Source organism: Amblyomma maculatum, chromosome 6 (assembly GCF_055883805.1).
Source record: "Amblyomma maculatum isolate TAMU_Amacu chromosome 6, ASM5588380v1, whole genome shotgun sequence".
Lineage (NCBI taxonomy): Eukaryota > Metazoa > Arthropoda > Arachnida > Ixodida > Ixodidae > Amblyomma > Amblyomma maculatum.
In genome coordinates this window covers 67,872,252-67,891,856 of record NC_139349.1, presented here as the reverse complement: position 1 = coordinate 67,891,856, position 19,605 = coordinate 67,872,252, and the positions used below count along the sequence as shown (strand labels likewise).

The 19,605-nt window shown below is 51.5% G+C and overlaps 1 protein-coding gene across 3 annotated transcripts in view; it reads left to right on the top strand.

Annotated features, from left to right (window-relative positions):
* Positions 1-19,605, top strand: part of CdGAPr (GTPase-activating protein CdGAPr) — a 236,132-nt gene that overhangs the window by 90,079 nt on the left and 126,448 nt on the right. Inside the window, exon 1 of one of the 3 annotated variants that reach the window (XM_084606870.1) lies at positions 9,213-9,819. The exons of the other annotated variants lie outside the window; for them this stretch is intronic. Coding sequence (XP_084462996.1) covers positions 9,778-9,819 — 42 coding nt within the window. The 5' untranslated portion in view covers positions 9,213-9,777. Of the gene's footprint in view, positions 1-9,212; positions 9,820-19,605 lie in introns of those variants that run through there. 3 annotated transcript variants of the gene reach the window in all.

The following is a 19,605-nucleotide window of genomic DNA, read 5'->3' as shown; positions in this document are numbered from 1 at the left end:
GCCCGGCCGTCTCGCATGAGGTGTCGCGCCCCAAGGGGAAAGTGCCGTAATTGCGGCGGGCAGGCAGCGAGATCTCTCGCTGTTTTGTAACGACGACCGGCGTTGGCTTACTTCCAGGCCCTCGGCTTTAGCTCGGCTCCCCCTGCGGAGAGGGATGACCGTCGTAATGAGGGGAGGGGGGGCACTGTGCCGCCTGCGACTCGTGCCGTGAGACCGGCCCGCATACCTTCGTATTCGCGGGTGCTTTGCGAGCACCTTCGCGCGTTGATGGAAGCCACTCGGGCACAGCTGCCTGAATCCTTCCTTCTTTGGCTTCTGGCGTCGAGCGTTGTCCCGGCGGGCAGGTGTTGTAAACGACCGACGGGCGCGCGAAATTTGATGGAGATCTTGGCACGTTTCGCGTGCTCTTGCCGAAAAGTTGGCGCGCCGCTGCGGATGTGGCCTTTTCCCTCTTTAGGATTCGCGTGTCCGTAATTGCGGTCGTACTTGTAAATGTATGTACATACAACTTTACGGAAGTGTGGGGAACCGCGAATGCTATTAGACGGAAGGGGGGCAGCTTGTACGTAGTAGAACCAACGGGCGATAAAGGAAAGGTGTGCGTGCTTGCTGGCTGCTTGATCGGCGTTTAGCGAGTGATTTTGTCGGTTGCTGTCCGTCGGTTGGAGCTGGCTGGCCCTGTTTGAAAGCTGCCTGCCAGTGAAGCAAGGTAAGCTGCACCGCGGTACCTCAGATTCTCGTGCCACGCTTGCATAGTGCGGGTTCGTGCGTAGCCGTGAAGGCGGTACGTAGTTTGTTACACAACTGTCTTCGCTTCAGCGCATCTCGCGCTGGCGGTAGGTTGCGCTACTGTTCACTGAGTAGCGATTTCGTTACACACGCGAGCTGAGAGTCGTCGTGCGGCACTGCCCAGTTGCATTGCGTGTCGTCGGCTTGTCCAGGGCGCCGCGCTTGGCGGCTTCTTCCGGGTTCCGCGTGACGAGCTTTTCGGAAAAGATCGCTGGGATCGCGATGTTGTGCCCCTTGTTGGAGCAGTACACAAGTTGATAGAGCATTGATCGAGCATATATGTGCGCTGATTGCAGGGATTCCGTGAGTGGCATGGCTTTCGGCTGCTGCGATGATTTCGGTCGCTGAGACTAGCATATTTCGGTTTATAAGGTCGTGAGATGGCCGAATTGCAACACATCACGCAACAGTTCATATCGCGCTTCCCCCGTGTCGCTGTATCCGCTGTATCAGCTGGTTTAATTAAGCCAAAATGTGTCCTTCGAGCAGTTCGTGCCTTTGCTGGCTTTCTGTCTCCTTTTCCTTTGCTCTGGCTGGTCAACGAATTCTGTTCTGTTCGCGGTTACGCTTCCAATCGTGTCGAGGTGTCGAGTCTGTTCCCGTTTTCCCCTTCGACACACCAAAAAAATCGTGTTTTACAGCTCCGCGCACCTCGTCGCCTGTGCGGTCGGGCAGCGAGGGGAGAAGGACAAGAAGAAGAAAAAAAAAAAAAAAAGAAATGAGGTAGACACGCCGCGAGTGCAGAGTGTGTCCGGAACATTTGTCGCACCTTCGCGTCCGTCTCCCCTTTCGTTCTTTTTCCATTTTTCACTTTTTTTTCTTTTTTTTTTTTTTTCGCGCACGCGTGTCGCGAGTTGAGTCTCCTGCGCCTGGAACGTGAGCCGTCGTTTGCCTCACTTTCCCGAGTCGTCTTTGTTCGATTTCTTTTTGTTGCAGACGTTAAGGAAGCTTCTCTCTTTTTCGCTTTCTCCCTCCTGTCGTGTTTCTCAAGTCTCCGAACGACCGCCGCTGCAGCAGGCTTGTGCTCTACGTCCGATGGGGCTTCCTCCGTGCTTTTTTAAAAATCTATTATAGTGCGCGAGCACCATGACCCCTAGTCCCGCATTGTCGACGTTTGTTTGTTGTTTGTTTGATCCTCCTCACGGGCATGCCACTGGCGAGTGGTAGCGGCCAGGTAACATCGCTGGTTAGTCGGCAGCTTTCGTGACCTCACGAGACAGCATGTCACGGCCGAATTGGCAAGAGCTGGCAACTTGGGCAGCTACTTTGTTATGGGATTCGAGCCTACTGCTTCCATTTTTTTTTTTTTTCCCGGTTGGAGCAGAAGGGGCAAGTGTCGAACAGTGCAAATATCATATCGGTACTAGCGTTCCCTTACTGACTGACAGCATGCATCTTGCTGGGGGCACCTCTGTGAAGCTTGTGTATGTCCAAGAAATTTACCGGGATTAAGTGCGTGACACCTTTGTTTGTTTGTTTTTGCGTTAGCACGGAGGATTTCGGTATGGCGGTGAGCCGTCGTTTGCTTGTGTGTTTTTCTGAAACCAGCTGGATTTTTAGAAAGAAACAAAGTAAACGTGGCTGGCAAAGTGCGCTGAGTCTGGGTTTCGGACCGGACCCGCAGCAGCGGGAACAGATCAGATTGACTGAATGATAGGCGAATTATTGCGAATTATTTTGGGCGTAGTAGTATAACGGCGCCTTTCGCCACTGGTGGTACGTACTGTGCCATAGCAGCAGCTGATCGTGTTTAGCTGCCACTCTCTCGCGCCTGCGCATTACATGTAAAGGCGGAAGTGCTGCTCCATTCTTGTTTTCCCTGCTTCCCCTACTCCATCCTGTTCCGAAACGCAATATTGCTCCAAAGCTGCTCCGAACGGGCTGCTGCGAAGCGTTTTGCTATCAAATTTAGCTCAACACGTGAACGTTATATACGGCAGCGCACCTGTGGCAGATGTATAACGCATCTTGCACTGGGCGTAACACGAATAAAACTTTCGAAAGCCACGGAAGCATGGAGCATATGTTTGTTCTCAAGTAAATTTAATAGGAGTCGTAAGCGTTTGGAGGGAATTGTCGCGAAAAAAGGCACTTCGATTGGGGCATAGCACCTCCTCCCAACCTTTTGAATCGCCGCGCGGGAAGAGAAGCGAGTGCATCAAACGAAGCGTATATATCACTAGAAAACTTCTTCGGGGGCAAACACTGCACGAGTTGTTCTAACGCTTTTGCTTTGAAAACAAGCAGGTACTTTACCATCGATCCTTTTTAAGCTGCTCAGGCCTACGTGTTACAAACGCAAGCTTGAAGCGTTGTTAGCTGGTGCGCCGAAGGTGCCAATCGCTAGAAATATTTCACGGAGGTTCATCATCTTTCATCATCTTTATTTTTCACTGTGAGGTACATGTACATGGATTATTATTATTACAGAAGGAGGTCCCGAAGTATAAACTGTCCGGGGGACCTCCTTATCGCCGAGCTTATCGCCAAAATGTTAAAACTGAAGCCCCAGCTAGCATCGCTCAAGCAAAAACATCAGGAGCTACTGGCAGGGGACAGTGAAGTAAAGAAGGTCGAGAATGAAAAGGTTTGGTTTACGGGGTCTAACGTCCCAAAGCTACTCGGGCAATGACCGAGAGATGCCATTGTGGAGGGCTCCGGAAATTTCGACCACCTGAGGTTCTTTAACGTGCACTGACATCGCACAGCACACGGGAGCCTTGCTTTACGCCACCATTGAAAACCGGCCGCTGCAGCCGAGATTCGATCCCGCATCCTTTGGTTCACCTATAACTATAGTCACCACGGCGGGGCGTGAATGATGAAAAAGCTATGAAAAGGGACTATACTGAACACTGCTCGGGAATTTATCAATATAGGAGTAGGATTAGTAAGGATATGTGCAAGGTACAGAGTGGAAAGGCAGTTCTCATTGATGTGAACTTCAAACTATGCTCGGCCTCATCGAAGTGTTAGTCTCCACATTTTGATCTGTGAAGTCAAAATAGGCAGAAGGCTTGTTATAAGTCAGTCTAGGGGTTCAGTTATGAAGTGCTCAAAAAGCGTTCTGTTTTCTCCTTGCCAGTTCCGAATTGTTACTTAGGTCAGCCTGCGTTTTCTTAAACATATTTATATGTTTTGGCCGTTTGCCTTGTCAGAGGTACGTGCGTAGTCGGAAAAAGCATCGAAAGTTGCACAAGGAGGAATCAGATTGGAAATTTCTGCTCCAAGATGGCAAAACGTTGCCCTGTGAGCTGCAGCAAAATGCTCTAGCCTGCTTTGCACCCCTGCGTAGTCTTCATTAACTGCCTTCTCCCTGCACATATCGATATCCACTTTGCGGACAGCCTTGTAGCTCGAGTAGCTAGAACCGTTTCGAAAGGAACTCAGCCATAAGCGCAGGTACTTATCCTTCGATCCCGTTCTCATTTTTTCTCTCCCCTCCCGCCTCTTTTGTGAGCGGTCTCCGGTCTCCGCTATCTCCATCGCGGCCGCTTTGGACTAAATGAAGGCTGGATGAAAAACCTGCATAGATCTGTTAACGGCGCTGGCTGTTTGTCATGCGTGATCGTATGGTTTCGCCATGCTGTGGCTTGTGAGGGGAGGAAACGGGCTTAAGAGTGTAATTAGCGAAATATTCTTCATTCTAGTTGTGGCCCTCGCCGCTCATTCGCGTGCGCAAACGGCGTCTCGCGACTAAGTGGCTTTGGTGAAAGGCCCTGCAGTGCATCGCATCGTGCGGCGGCGCACACGCGTTTTGCGCCGCCGTGCGCACGCTACCGGGCGGGGTGAACGAACGTCTGCCGCGCCTGGCCCCGTTCCGAGCGGGCTCGGTGCATGAGACGTGGAAAGCGAGGAATGCGGCAGGGATTAAGCACAGTACGGGGTGGTCCTCGCGGGAAGCGTCATCTTCGCCTTTCGCCGGTCGAGACATGAGCGCGACGGCTGGACACGAAGCTTGTTTATCCGCCTCTGATGGCGCGGGTCCGCGGCCGGCCTGTTCCGAAGCATGGGAGGGCGGACGGAAGTTTATTTTTTATTTTTTATTATTTTTTTTTTTTTGCCACTGGCGATCTTTATTATCCCCCGCTGTCCGACGTTGTGCCGCAGGAAGGGTTTTTTAGGCATGGCTGACCGTTATATATACTCGCGTGGGTGTGTGTGGTCTGAGGGCTCGACGGGGATCCACAAAGGTGGAGCAGGGTCCCATTTCGCAGAACGAATTAGTCAAGTAGAAGTTGTAAAATGTTATTTCTTCTTTTAGCCCCCCCCCCCCCCCCCTCTTCTTAACTAAAGGGGGGGGGGGGCGCAAAATATCTGTCACTTTCTCTGAGGGCTTCTGAATTGCGCCGTGAGGGAATGGAGGAAGGTGTGGGTGAAAGTGGGGAGAGAGAGGTGCCGTATAGTGGAGGGCTTCGGAGTAACTTTGACCACCTGTGGATCGTTAACGTGCACTGACATCGCACAGCATCCGGACGCCTTTCCGTTTCGCCTCCATCGAAGCACATGCCCCCGGAGGTCGGGTTTTAACCCGGGTACTCCGATTCAGTAGTCGAGCGTGTTAAATCCTATTCCAGGTCTAAACTAAACCCTCTCCTGGTTCTGAGGTAACTAAAGGTGCATAAATGTATCACTTTGCCGTTAAAGGCCTCACTTGCGCAGTGAGAAAAAAAAAATAAGAAAAAAGGCCGACGATTACAGTAACTCGACATTGCAAAATGTGGACGCAGCTTGATCTTCAGGTGTGTTAGTTTTGCGATATAGTGAGGTAAGGCATTGGAGAGAGACATTTTATAGAGGCTATGTGCTGTTAGAGCGTGCTCTATATTTTCCCAGTTTAACCATTCTTCGAATGGCATTCAATCATTTCCGCGCTCTTGACTGTTATAAAAAAAAGTGGCGCCCACAGCTGTTACGCCGGACCAAGTGCACGAACAGTATAGCAACCGAAATAAACGTCTTTATTTTAAAGCCCAGATCATAGCGCCTTTCCCTGGATTGCTTGTCGTCTCGTTGGCGTTGTTATCAGCGTAACCAGCCACCTGTCAGTCGTGACAGAGCGAAACGCCACCGGCTCTGGCTAAGCAGGTGGCAGAGTGGAGAGACGGAAATCCCCTCTCCGCATTTAAGCGAAAGGGAAAACAGAACGAAAAGCAGCGGGTGGCTTGATCAGGTTGGGCGGTGTGACAAGAGCTGATGGATGCGCTAACGGAATGGGGCGGCAGCCACTGCAAGAACCAACAGGATGGCTTTAACTGGTTATGACGAAGGCTAAAAATTTCGCATCATATGAGGCCGCTGCTATATGAGAAGGAGCCAGAGGATGGCCGCCGTCAAAGCAGGAGGTATGGAGGTGCTGCAGATTGTTACCCGAGTTGGAAACTGCCAAACGGAAAGGCCACATGGGAACTGAACCCAGATGACCCCTAGGCCCGAGTCAGATTTGCAACCTCTAGGCCTTAGTCAGGTGTGCAACACCGTGTGTGGCTTGGTTAGAGCTGCGCTTCATATCTATGTCGGCAGGTCTTTCCATAATGTTATGACTGTAGAGTATGCCAACGGTTTGTGGCATGAACGTGTATGAGATGATTGAGGCACAAATTGAGGGATTAGTGATTGAGTAGCAAAGCGCACGTATACGAACGTAGATCCGAAACGGGAGTCGCCGACTGGAGCCATTAACAGGGTCACCTCAAATCTATAAAGGCGGAGCTTAAGTGACCCTTAAGGTGAGGTATGTTTGCGCTGAAGAGAAAGGCGTCCAGGTGCTACTCGAGACGAGCTCGACGAGGCACGGCGCCGGCAGGTATTAGCCGGCGCCTCCTTTATAACAGTCAAGCACTGGGAAACGGTAAGAGTGTAAATTAAGGACCGGTTCTGTGGGAAAATATAGAGTAAGCTCTGACGGCGCACGTATCGAAACATGCATCTCAAAATATTTGATTCGGGATATCGTAGAACTAAAATACCTGCGGATCTGCGCTGAAATTTCGAATGATTGAATATCGGAATCTTGGGCCAATTTTTTCTTGTTTTGTTTCTCTCATGGCGCTTGTGGGGTGTCCCACGGCAAAGTGAGTCGTTTGTGCGCGTTTTCTTAAGTTGGCTTTCCCACATAGCGCACTGCCACAAACGTGACGTCACTGGCCAGCAGAAAAACAAGGATCAATGCTAAAGTCGCAGCATATGTTACTGCTCCACAAATCTGCTAGGGGAACTATGTGATCATATTCTGCTGCATAAATGCCACGAACAGTGGCGGTAATAACAAAAAAAAAAAAAAAATCCGTAACTGTTCTGCCAGTAGTGGGGCATGTAGCGCTGAGGTGAAGCCGACTTAACATTTGTGAATGAGTACGCGTCTATGCCTACCAAGAGAGGGCTTAGACTGCAGGCGAGTAAGACAAGAAAAGGAATTAGATTGTTTTGCATGGGCAGTCTAGTTCCCACTCTTGTTTTACTCGCGATTGAGCGCTTTGATGGTTTTCAGGAGAGGAAAGACACGACTTACTTTTACTGTGGACACCTCAACTGCTGCGTGACAAGCAAACCGAATCAACAGAAACGATTACTTCAGTAACCATGTATTTATCAGATATTTATGGAGGTTTTGAACTCAATCGGGGCTAGAGTCAGCACCGATATATGAGTCCAGCAGTGCATTGTTAGGGCAAGGTGCCCGTGTGCTAAGCTATGTCAGTGCACGTTAAAGAACCCCAGGTGGTCGAAATTTCCGGAGTCCTCCACTACGGCGTCTCTCATAGCCTGAGTCACAAACCAAACCAAAGCAAACCATTGTTAGGGAACTTAAATAAAGCAAAATTTCCGTTTTTACGCGTGAGACGGTGGGTACCTGCTGCTGTCGTAATGCATCCTTATCGGTTCCCTGTACGTAGCACTTCATATGTTCGCTATAGGCTGTCTGCTTTTTCTTCATTCGCTATTTCTTTCTCTTGGTTCGAGCTGGGCTGGTTATCTTGAGTATCCTCTACTGTTGAGATGATTGGGCGAGTGGGTCATGTACTGCTCAAGCGTTGGCCTTTCGTTTCCTTCGGTGAAACGATTAGAACGGTCCGTCGGAATTCCGCTCCCTCTTGGAGTTATTGATCATTTAACCTCCTTTTTAATAGTATATACATGAATTTAATTAACTCAGTCCACAGGGCCAGCTGCCTCTTGCTGCATTGTTGCGTGGTTTTACGTAGGCCAAGACTGGTTTTTCTTCGGCCGTCAAAGCTTTAACGTTGTTCAGCTTTTTATCCGAAGCTCCATGGCTGCACTGAGCAGGATTTTATCTTTAGTGGTTGCATCGTGGATGTGTGCGCATGGCGATGGTCTCGCCCTGATCGTCCGTCCGTCTCATCGCCACTTTTCTTTTTGGCTTGAGTCCGGAAATAGCTGGCGTATTGAGAGTAATGCGCGAATCTTTTTTTTTTTTCTAATCCCCCCCCCCCCCTTTTTTTTTCTTCTTCTTCTTGACGCTTCTTGTTCTTTAACAGTTACAACGACACCTGACAGCGGTGCTGATGACCGGGTTACTCCACGCCGGTTCAGCTCTATTCAAATTTGATATATCTGGTGGCAGCTGACGTGGCGGCAGCTTCACTTCTTTGGCTTCGCTTTGATGACGAAATTACACCATGTCGAAAACAGGGAATCGCTTGGGGAGGCAGTTTTTGTCCACAACTTTCTAACCACCGGGTTTACAACTTAGAAGTATTCGAAACTTGCCTTGCAGTCTTGTAAAACGCTGCGGTTCATGCTGTGTAGGACCATTACCTATCTGTGCGAGGGGCACCATGGATCCCATTATTCATCTCATATGGGCTGTGTGCGTCGTGCGATGCCTTAAACGACCGTTCGTTGATATTAAGAGGGAGCATGGAGCCGATGTGCTTTCAGGGTGCAGTTTAAAGCCACCCTAGCCTTCGAGCCCAGAGTTTGAACCCGGCATTACTCAGAGAAGTGTTCTCCGTTGGCTTCCGCAGGAAATATCTGGGGAATTGACATTTCTTTGAGACAAATTTTTTTTCGACGTCTTGACAAAGGCCGGATCGAAGAAGTGTCTACTCTCTTCTCGCATATAATATTTCCAACTTCCCAAAAAGCGGCAGTTGCAGGTACGCGAACGCTACCCTTGCGTGAAGTCAAGACCAGAGCAGCGTCGGCGCGCGCGCGTCCTTTGAGATGCCTCCTCCAGATGGTGCGGCGTGCACGTCGACGGTAGTCGACGGCCGCCTTGACGGTCTATCGATTTGTCCTCCTCGTCCTGCACCTTTGCGTTGGTGCGTGCCCCTCCTCTCCCGCGCACCCGGCACGCACTCCGGCAAGTGGCGGCGCGTGGCGGTGCGTCCGCGCACACGCACGCAAGGCGCACGCGGTCGCGCGGCCGTGGCGGCGCCGGCGTACCACGCTGCTGCCAGGGTACGCTGCTGCTGTTGCTGCTGTTTCTCTCCCTCCGTGTGGTCGCCACGCTTGGCGCGTAGTCGTAGTAGTACGCGCCTCGCGTCGGCTTCTCCCCTCGGCGCCCGTCGTTTCTGCTGCTGTGTCGGCGAGCGTGGCCCGTTCTGTTTGTGTGTGCGGAGCGTGGACGTGCGCGCGGTGCGCCCAGCGGTCAGCCGGATCGCGGTGGTGCGCCCGGTGTCGTTCTCGCTTCGTGGTGGTGGTTCTATCCGGTCGTGCTTCGGTGGTGAGGGGCCTCTCTGCCGGGGAATCCGCTGGTGTTGGCCAGCCTTTTGGTGCCGTCGGTGATGTGGTGCGTGGCTCCGTGGTGCGAATGGGGTGGCGGAGATCGGCGCTGTTCCAGCGAGCCGTCGTCGTCCTGTTCCCTTTGCGATCGTCGTAGTCGTCGATGCGAATCTCCGTTCCTGGCCGTCGCCGAACGCCTTGCTGGTGATTCGCGTCCTCGGCGATCTCATCGTGGGCAGGCGTCCCCGGCTGTGAGTCAGCGGCGCTGATCAGCAGCGGCAGCCCCACAGAGAGCCGGAGATGCCGTCAGGCTGGAGCGAGCTGGCGCTCCAGTGCGTCAGCGTGAGTAGAACGCCCCTTTTCTTCGATTTGCCACTTGAAAGCCCCGCTCCTGTGCTTGCGCCTGCGCCGCTGCGGCATCTGAGTGACTGACACGAAGAGCTCTTTGATGGCTCTGTGTAGAGCGAAGTACTACGCTAGCTCTCAGCTTGCGATGCTGTCTATGGAAAACTGGCCAGCCAAAACACCTGCCTCAGCGTCCTTAATGCACGTTTTCCTGGCTTAGTTTGGGATCTTTTTATGGAGCGCTGGTAACAATCAACGCGAACCATGCGATTCCTCTGTACGAGTGATGAGCACTTCACGTAAAGTTTTTGGTGGAAGCGGGCGTGGCTCACACCTAATTTAGTGGCTGCACTTAGTAATTCTATGTTTCGGGGTGTTAGTTATCGGGATCGCACTGTACCGTCTTGCTCCGCGCTGACTTTCACCTAAAATATCTATCGCGCGTCAGGTCAAAAGTCATGTGCAGGATTATTCTTTTCTTCGTAGCAATTCTCAACAAAGAAGGAAGCAACGAACTGGCAGCTTTCTCCAGCGAGTGGCCGTGGGAGGCACCCTGTGTACTTTTTAGCGGCGTATCACCGCTACTGTACTTGATCTCCCTTCTAGTCAGTATGTCGGTCATGTTCTGCATGCCCAACCACTGTACTCGAGTTCGCCACTCTTCACCCACTGATCCGCGGCTGCCGATGTGTCGAGTAATCGAGCGCGTATTTCACCAGCCAGACAAGGATGTTGGGCTGGTCGGGTTCTGCCTTCACTTTTCGGCGCAGGATTATTTGTTGAGGATGCACAGAGCGTATCAGCTCCGAGTGCCTCTTTTTTGTTTTTGTGTGTGGATTTTCTGACGTCACTCTCTCGCGGAGTGAGGCGGCGTAGTTGCCGCTGCGCAGAGCTAGTACAGGTTCCCCGACCGTCTGGCCGCTTTGAAGCGCGCTAATTAAGACCTTGCGAAACCCCGTCTGCTTGAGATCACGCGACAGCCGTCGGGTAGGGTTGGTTCTGCCGTTTTCCCTTTTGGGCAGCGGTGAGCATAATTCTCAATGATTACCACGCATCGGGGCGCCACAGGAGCGAGCAACTTGGTCACTTCGCATACTCACGGGTTTGAACAATTCTTTTCTTTTTTTGTTGGGTTTTCGTCTGCTGTAAGCTACTTGGGGAAAGTCAGTGGAAGGGGCGTGACTAATTCGGCAGTAGAAAGCGCTAAAGGCGCTTAGTATATATACATCTACAGTTATTGTCTACAGTTTGGCTGTTGAAAGGTTTGTGAGGAAGTACGCAAGCTGATTCGGGAATCCGGCAGTACAGATCGACATCACGAAAACCCACCACACGCCAGAGCTACCCGGTCACTGGCATAGGCGTCTCCTGGAGTTGAACTTCTTTCAGCCAGCGAAAACCCGAGTTGAAAATGTCATGCGCTTCTCACGGCCGTCGACGCCGAGAGTAGGTTGGGCTATCGTATCATTCCTTGAGTCCGTTCCCTCGTCGGGTATTGCTTTGTTTCCACGGAGTTGGAAGAATATGCATGCTACTCTATCAAGTCTATTGTAAGTTTTCGTTGACTGCGAAGTTTTGGTAGCTGTGAAACCTTACGCATCGGTGGAGGACAGCGCGAGGTAGCTGCCGCCGTCTTCGAGAGCCGATATGCAACTCGGCACCGGGCCGTGAGGTCTATGCGCCGTGAAATATATTCGCCAGTACGGACGGAGTCAGCCTTTATTGATGCCCACGTGGGTCTTGTTTTTTTGTTTCGTTTATTTAGGAAAATTTCTTACGAATTACCTCAGATCGCCTTTTGTTACCGCTGTTGAACAACGCTTGCGTTCCGAATGCGTTTAATTTAACGTTGCGTCTATTTAGTTCGTGCCGCTGCCTTGAAAGCATTGTTCGTTGACGAATACGAGAAAGTTGAGCAATCTCTAAAGCAGAGTAACATCGGTCGAAAGGCCATCGCGAGCGCTATGTCGGCTGCAAACGATAACATGTCGGAGGAAAGTGAAAGGCGCTCAGATAGAGACGACGAGAGCAAAAGGAGTCGAAGGAAATGGAGCAACATTGTGCACGATAGCTTTATTACTCAAACCTCGAACGACCAGCCAGTGCGCCACGGCCGTCCGCGCATCGCATTATTGCCGCTCATTTTTCATTCCTCCTGGAAGCCGCAAGGGAAATAAATCGTTGGCGGTGCGGAGGCGTGTCGTGCCGCGTTTTGACGCATAAGTTTCGCTGAAGTTAAGTCTTGGTTTCGTCATCCTGTTTCGAAATAAAATGGCCTGACCATTTCACTGCGTTCGTAGTTTCGGAATCTCTTTCGCATATCAAATAGGATTCACTGGCCCAGTCATCAAGTCAGGCACCCAATATTGGCATTACCGCCGTGGGGGTGCTGTGGTTAGGGCGCTCGACGTGCCCAGGATGCGGGATCGAATCCCGGTCGCGGCGGCCGCTTTTCGATGGAGGCGAAAGAAAGCAAGGCGGCCGTGTGCTGTGTGATGTCAGTGCACGTTAAAGAACCCCAGATGGTCGGAATTTCTATAGTCCTTCACTACGGCGTCTCTCATAGTCGCTTTGGGGCTTTAAACCCCTCATACCAATATTGGCATTGTGTTGGCGATGTCCGACCCTAGATATAGGACCAGTACATTACCAATCCACTCCCAATATTGGGCCGGTGATTTGTTTTGCGTGGCAAGGCACACGAAAAAATTCCTGAAGCGCACTTCCCGCGCCGCTTCAGCGCATTTCACCAAATCCACGCGCGCGGGCACCCGAATACACGCAGTACGCGCAAATATTTCCGTGAACTACAAAAGGTGATAGTGTGGTCGGGTTGTTGCTCGTGCTAAGTATTTGCTTCGGTGAGCACCTGAAATGTCACGAAGGGAAAGGATGATGGAAGAGTTGAAAGGAAGTACAGGGCGCCAAAGGGAGTCTCCGTGCTGGAAAAAGAGTAATTGAAGGAAGGAAAAAAAAAAAAAAAATTAAAATTAAAATATGTACTCAACAACTGCATTTCGTATGTTGTCCCGCCGGGGTGGCGCAGTGGTTACGGCGCTCGACTACTGTTTCCAAGGTCGCGGGATCGAATCCCGGCCTCGGCGGCAGCTTTTCGATGGAGGCGAAAAGCAAGGCGCCCGTGTGCTGTGCGATGTCAGTGCACGTTAAAGAACCCCAGGTGGTCGAAATTTCCGCAGTCCTCCACTACGGCAGTCCTCCACCCCACAAACCAATCAATCTTATGTTGTACGTGCGTTTCTAGGCTAAATGGACACCGAAGACATCTCCATCCCATTGTCATTTCCAGTAAAAATGTATTATCTGCTTCACTCTAAGTGTATTAATGTATGTACGGTGGCACATGGGTGCATTAATCGCGAAAATTATATTTTCAAATCTCGATTCGAACTCTTATGACGTCCTTACCGAAAGGACCGTTTGCCGTCGTTTTGAGCGCATGTGGGGCATAAATTCTCATACCTGCCCAAAAAAAGAAGTTATAAAAAAAAAAGTGGGTGTCCTCGCGTGCATTTTGTTGCGATATCGTCTTGTGATAGCGGTGCCAGTCTTGTTTATGTATTTTCCCGTTTCTGATAGCTCCGTTTTCGATCAGTGTGGTGTGGTTTCTTTGCGTTCAGAACGGGGTATAGTCTATCGATCAGGAGGGCGTGCGGCCGGGCCGGTTGCTGTTGCATATTATGAATAAGTTTGCGCGAGTGCTCAGACAAGAAGCCTAGACTGATAACGATCGTAGTCTATGGTCGGCATATTAACATCCATGACTGTCTATAATTGCACGCATAAGAAAGTTTTCTTTTGCTTTGTTGAAGAAAGAGAAGAAAATACTATAGTTACACATCCGGACACACGACGGGCGACAGCTACGCACCCGTGAGTCATCGCTTCCGAGATCGGCCAGCAAAGCAAGGTTTGCTGGAGTTGCCTGAACCCTGCCGCATGCTCAAGTGTTAACGGGCCATGTATGAGTTGAGTCTGAACGCTGCCACACTAGTGCTCTGCGTCCTGGCGCTTAACCCTTCATCCCGCACATACTCATCGCGGCACAACGGTATGCAGTGCCAGTGTGGGCCGAAAAGAAAAAAAATGGCCTTCCCTGCCTTGCCCTCACCTCAATCCAGAACGCTACGGTGCGCAAGAAGGCATATTCTGCGCCGATGCCGCTGGTCGCAAAGGTGTGCTGTCCACAATGTGAAGGTGGCCGATGCAGCCATGTCACATCGGTAGGCTCTCGCGGCTACGCATCTCGCCTCCCAATACAGACTTCAGAATGACATATCGAAACTTCACTAAACACAGGATTGCCTAGCTTGCGACGTCGATCCTCCAAACCAGACAAACCCGCGCTGACTCTAGTTGATGGAGATGCCTGGCCACCATGGTATAGAGGGGAAAGAGTTTGGGATGTTTTGGCCACGCCTTTAGCTTAGTGAAGTTAAACCGGCGACCCGCTATAAAGGGTGGGCCACCATCATCATAATCATCACCATGAGTTCGCGCACAACTCAGCCCGAGCTTTTCTACATCGGGACCCCAGATTCGGAGCAGTTCGATGAACTCGCGACCTACAGCGAGATAATACAACACCTCAGATTAGAGTGGCAGACGTATTCATCGCCTGCCAAAGACCTTAGCAAAAAAAGAGTAAATTTACCTCCGTGGACAACAGGCTCGGACGTTACTCAGCCAACCGTCATAATACGAAATCAAGGCGGAAAAGGCAGACTTTGCAAGGAGAAGGCAGAAATGTGAAATATGGTTATGGACCTGCCAAAGGAACCAAAGTCATTGATTGAGGTTGGAACTCAGTCAACGTGGCGTGGATGGTATACGAACTACTGTAGCTCGTACGAAGGACGCTAATGTCAGCTTATCGAACAAGTAAGGGCAGCAGCAGCATGCAGTCCCGAACTGATGACACCATCTCCCCTTCCCATCCTCTAGGTTTACTGCAACAAATGTTTTCATCACCGTCATGTTAACATCAGGGCAATGGTTTGTTTCCCCATATGATCTGTTCGAATACTCATATAGGACACTGTTTCATTCGCTGTTAGAAATTTTTAATCTTCGCGTATCTTTAGCGAGAAACAAAGGGTGGAAGAAGACCTCCGCAGATCGAGTAAGTAGATTGAGGAACGGACGAGCACAGGTGGCTTTCGGCGGGCGATGAATGACCGCTTTGGGCTAGTAAATATTGTATCTGTTCGATAGCACGCAACACATGATCGTACTTTTTAAGAAAATAGAAAGGTTACAAACCGAACATGGCGCAAATTTTACTGAGATTGTAGTAAGCGCTACCCCGGTCCTGTGTGAACAGCGCGGCCAGAAAATACCGCGCAGCTTTTTTTTATCTGTACTTTCCTGAACCATGGCCGGACGTAACGTTGGGCCGGACTCGAGCGGCGGCGGTGCGCTATGCGCAAACTCCCTCAGCGATTATTTTAAAACAGCGCTAGAACACGAACAGATAGAAAGTGAAAAACTCACATTGCGCTATCTGTCCGTGTTCTAGCGCTGTTTTAAAATAATGTTCAACCAACTCTCCCAACAAGCCACTCTGTTCCCCAGCGAGGCCGCGTCAATTATTCTCTCCTTGGGTATCTTCCGCATTCTGTCCACGCTTATTGCGTTGCTTGCTTGTGCCGTCCGCGAGAGCCTCGCAGTGGCCGCCGCTGCCGGGTGCCTGCCCGCGGCCCGTGTGTGCACGGACCGGAACCGCGCGCCGCTCGTCGCCGGGCGGAAGCGCGCGGAGGCGCGTCGTTGAGCCTGCCTGCTTCCGGTGACGGTTGGCCTCCTCCTCTTCCTCGCGCATCCTGCACGATGTGGCGTGGCTACGAGAAAGGAGGTGGGTGAAGGAGAAGCTGTGGAGGTGGGGGCTGTACTACGACGGCAAACACCGTTATCATCTTGGTCGTCGGAGCGCGCGCGCGGTGCTTCTCATCTCTTCGGTATCTTGGGGGTGTCGTAACCGCACTTCCACGCCTCCCGCAGTATGTGGTTGGGCTTCCCCGCGAACCTCACTTGTGTGGTGTCCCAAAGAAGCGATGTTTGTACTGTGCACCGCGGCAACGGCATTGCGTCGAGATAAGGAGGCGGCGCTTCTTTAGCATAGCTTCGCTCGTTGCCGCTTCGTGTGAACGGAAGCATTTTTGCTCGTGCTTGCCTGCTGTCCGCCTGGCTGTCCGGCAAAAGCGGTAACTGCGATGATATGACTCCCCAGCCATGTTTTCTCTACCGTTTTTCTAGGTACCACGCATTTAGTGAAGGCCGATGATGAGGTTAAAAGGAAGGGCAGGGTCACGCGTGCATCCGCTTTTCCATCCATCCACGTTCTCTGTGTGCTCCCTTCACCGCAGCCTGAGCTGCGTTCCCTATTGTAGAACAACGTGCACCCGATTCTTGTCGGCAGCTCTGCGGGAATTTAGGCCTATGCGGCATCGTGCGTTCTTCGACCGTGTCCCTGTTTGAGGACTCTGGGCGTGGTCGCTCACCATAGCGGGTAACAGCAGAATGCGAACGTTTTCTGTGCAGCCGGCGACGAAGGGGGCGAAGCGTGCGATTGCATCGCTAGATACGTCTGCTAGCGTTGTCGCCGCAGCTGTAGGCACACCTCTCGCCAGTGTCATGTGCTACGCCCCCACCCTTCTCGCGCTCCCACCGTGTCCGCTGCTCTTTCGTCACGCCTGTCTCATCCTTCTGTATGGCGCGCCTTGTTGTTTCTGTTGCTGACTGTCGTGTTGCTCGGTTTGTCCCCGCGCGCCCTGTCGTTCCTTCGCTGGAGCACCTCGGCTGCGTTCCACGTTTCTTTCCTTCTTTCTCTCTTCGTCTTTTTTGACCGGCGGCTTCTCCGTTGCTTCTTCACGCGGCCCTTCCGTCCCGTGCATACGAGCTAGGAAGACGAAGGAAGAAGTGACGACCCGGAGAAAAGCGTGCTTTCCTGCTCGGAGAAGTGAGAAGAGGTGAAAAGCGTGACTTTTGTGGGGCTCCGTTTCTTCCTCCGTGCGCGTGCGTTTGCGGAGAGATCGTTGACTCGCGTTTTCCCCCTTTCTTCGAACGAGGGGAAAGTGGTACGAGGAAAAGACGCGAACACAGTGGGGAAGGGAGAACCCGGTGTTGAGGAAGAGGAGCCGTTTCGCCGGCGCTCTCGCGGAGTGGTCTAGGCTGCTCTCTGTCGTGACAGCGGGCCCGGGTCTGGGGATGATTCTATTTGCAGAAGGGCGCCATTCCTTCGCTACTTGGTACTGCTGATGGTGCCGCTTCACCCGCACTCCTTTTGTTATCTGGTTGCGCTTGGCGGACGTGTGCGGGCGTCAGCGGGCCGCGCTGTCTCTCTCTCTCTTTCCACTTCTCCTCTCGACCTCGGAGATTAGTAGCGGGGCATCATGGCCCGGGCGATGATAAGCCTTGATACACGAATCTCGGAGGCCACGTTTTATACGCGGATGCACGCGCGCTAACTCCTATCATTTCCGGCGCTGTTGTAGCATGGCTGTACTGGTGTGCGTCGGCGTGCCGGACCTGCGATAGCGCGATCAACCAGATGCTCTGAAATTTTTCAATTACGATGGAATCGCTGTGCACGCGACAGTTCAGGTCCGATACGGCCATTTTAACCTCGTGTATTTATTGAACCGCCACCGTATGCGACGAAGCTCCAACTCGATTATGAACCCGCCGGCGCCGCTGACAGCTGTTACTTCCATGTAGCTTTGCCTGTCCTCGGGTGTCGGCAGTCGGAAAGGGTTTGTACTACTGACTTTGCATCGTCCGATGACTCATTGAGTAGGATCTTCAGTATTAAACGAGTGAGTTCGCTTGGTTTTTAACTGAGACAGACAGCACACGAAAGTAGAAAGCGCTCACCTTACCGGACAATTTTTTTTCTTCCTTTGGTGGCATGCTTTTCTCAGGACTTGTTGAGGGAAAACGCAGGAATGCCAGCTTTTAACGTATTTCAGAGTGCAAGGAAGGGTGCGGCCTGTCTGACTAGTTCACCCTGGCTGTGACCTTGGAGAATCCGACTTAGATTTTGGTCATATGACTCGGCGGCATCCGGCAAAGCGCGCGCATATTTGTTTTTATTTATTACTTTAAAATTAAGTGCAAGCCGCGCAGAACCATGGCTGTTCATCATATTCGCGAAACAGAACAACAACAACAACAAAAAAGGCAAATATTGAAAGACATGAAAACCAGGGCACAAAACCCGCTCACAAGACATCGTCGTAAACGAAGCGGTCTTGGAGAGCGCGCGCCTGGGAAATTCACGCTTGAAAAATGGCTACCCGTTGAACGAGTTGTGTCAGCCGGCCCATCAATCATTTTGGTCGTCTCTCGAAGCTGTGCAGGCTCGTGACGCAATACTTTTGTCAGCTGGTGTGCTTCGGGGAAAGATAATGCTGGCTCAACCAATTTCGAAATCCTTTCTGGGCGCCCTTGAATGCGCCGCGAGTTCAGCGGCACGCCCTTTGAAGAATCGCTCCCCTGCAACATATACTCAAACCCTCGTCATTCGGCAGTCCGGCAGCTGATGTGACCGGCGTTCTCCGCAAGTCATGAACACGAAAGATTCGGTTAGATTCGGCTGCGGGGGTGAAGGTTTATGTTGCTAGAGCGAGGATACTAGCAGCTCTGGAGGTGGTGATATTCGTCGTCAGCCAGATACGGCCTCTGCAGAAAGAAGGCCTGTACAATTAGCCCCCTCTTGTGCCAGCTGGGGTCCCCTGTAGCCCTGCATAATTATTTGTCTCATTTCCTCATCTAAGTGTAAACGCTTCAAACCGATTCAAAATGGTTGTGCTGCTTGCCTTAGGGGCGGCATTTTCAACTTCAGCATACGCCCATGACTTGTCTATTCATAGCAACAGCTCTGCTCCAAGTGCTTGGATGCGTGCAGAAGCGGGCCTTGGTGAGGCTAGGTGCATGAGGCTCCCTTTCCGCGCCGTCGTACAAGAGTGAGCCGGCGTCCTTCACCTGTTTCTCGGGGGCACGCGCGAGCCGTGTCAGCGAACCTTTGGCGTCTTTGGGCCTGTCACGCTTGCCGGGGCAGCGCTGGCGGCCACTTTGCGACGCTGGCCTTTCTTTCCTTGTCTTTGAAACCCTATATGGCGCCGGTAGGTATTGTTTTTGGAGCGACAAATGAGTACAGGGAGACCTTCCATTGGCGGGCTGTTAGATTATTAAAAGGGGGGGGGGGGGGGGGGCATATATCGGGATACTTATATCGAACTTTGCAAATCATTTATCGCCTAAAGTCAGTATTTAGCACCTTAGAAATATAAAAATTATCTTAATTACTAATTAGTTAATCGCGAAACAAGAAGGCCTGTTTTGTTCAATTGATGGCTGGCAGCTATATGGAAGTGGTTTCCCTGGCCTGTCTCAAATGTTTTATTTTTTGCTAAAGTCAGCTGGGAAATTCTGCTGGGAATAAAGTAAATTCAGTTGTCACTTCACCTTGTGTTTTGGCGCTCTTTGGCCAAAGATGCCCTTGCGCCATAAAAAATCAGTCCATCATCATCATTGCATTCAAATGGCGGCTTCCTTGACTGGGATTTAATCACCGTGTCGGGCCGCGTCACAGGGCGGCTGTCGATAAGTCATCGAGCTGATCATAGAGAAGGAAAGGTTCCGTTTCCGATGGCTGTTCATGTAGAGTACTTGTTGTGGCAGGCGAGCAGGCATTCTTCCCTTTCGTAGTTGCCCTGTAAAAGAACAAAGGAGCAGTTTCTGCCTGTGTTCCTCCCTTGCTTGCTGGCC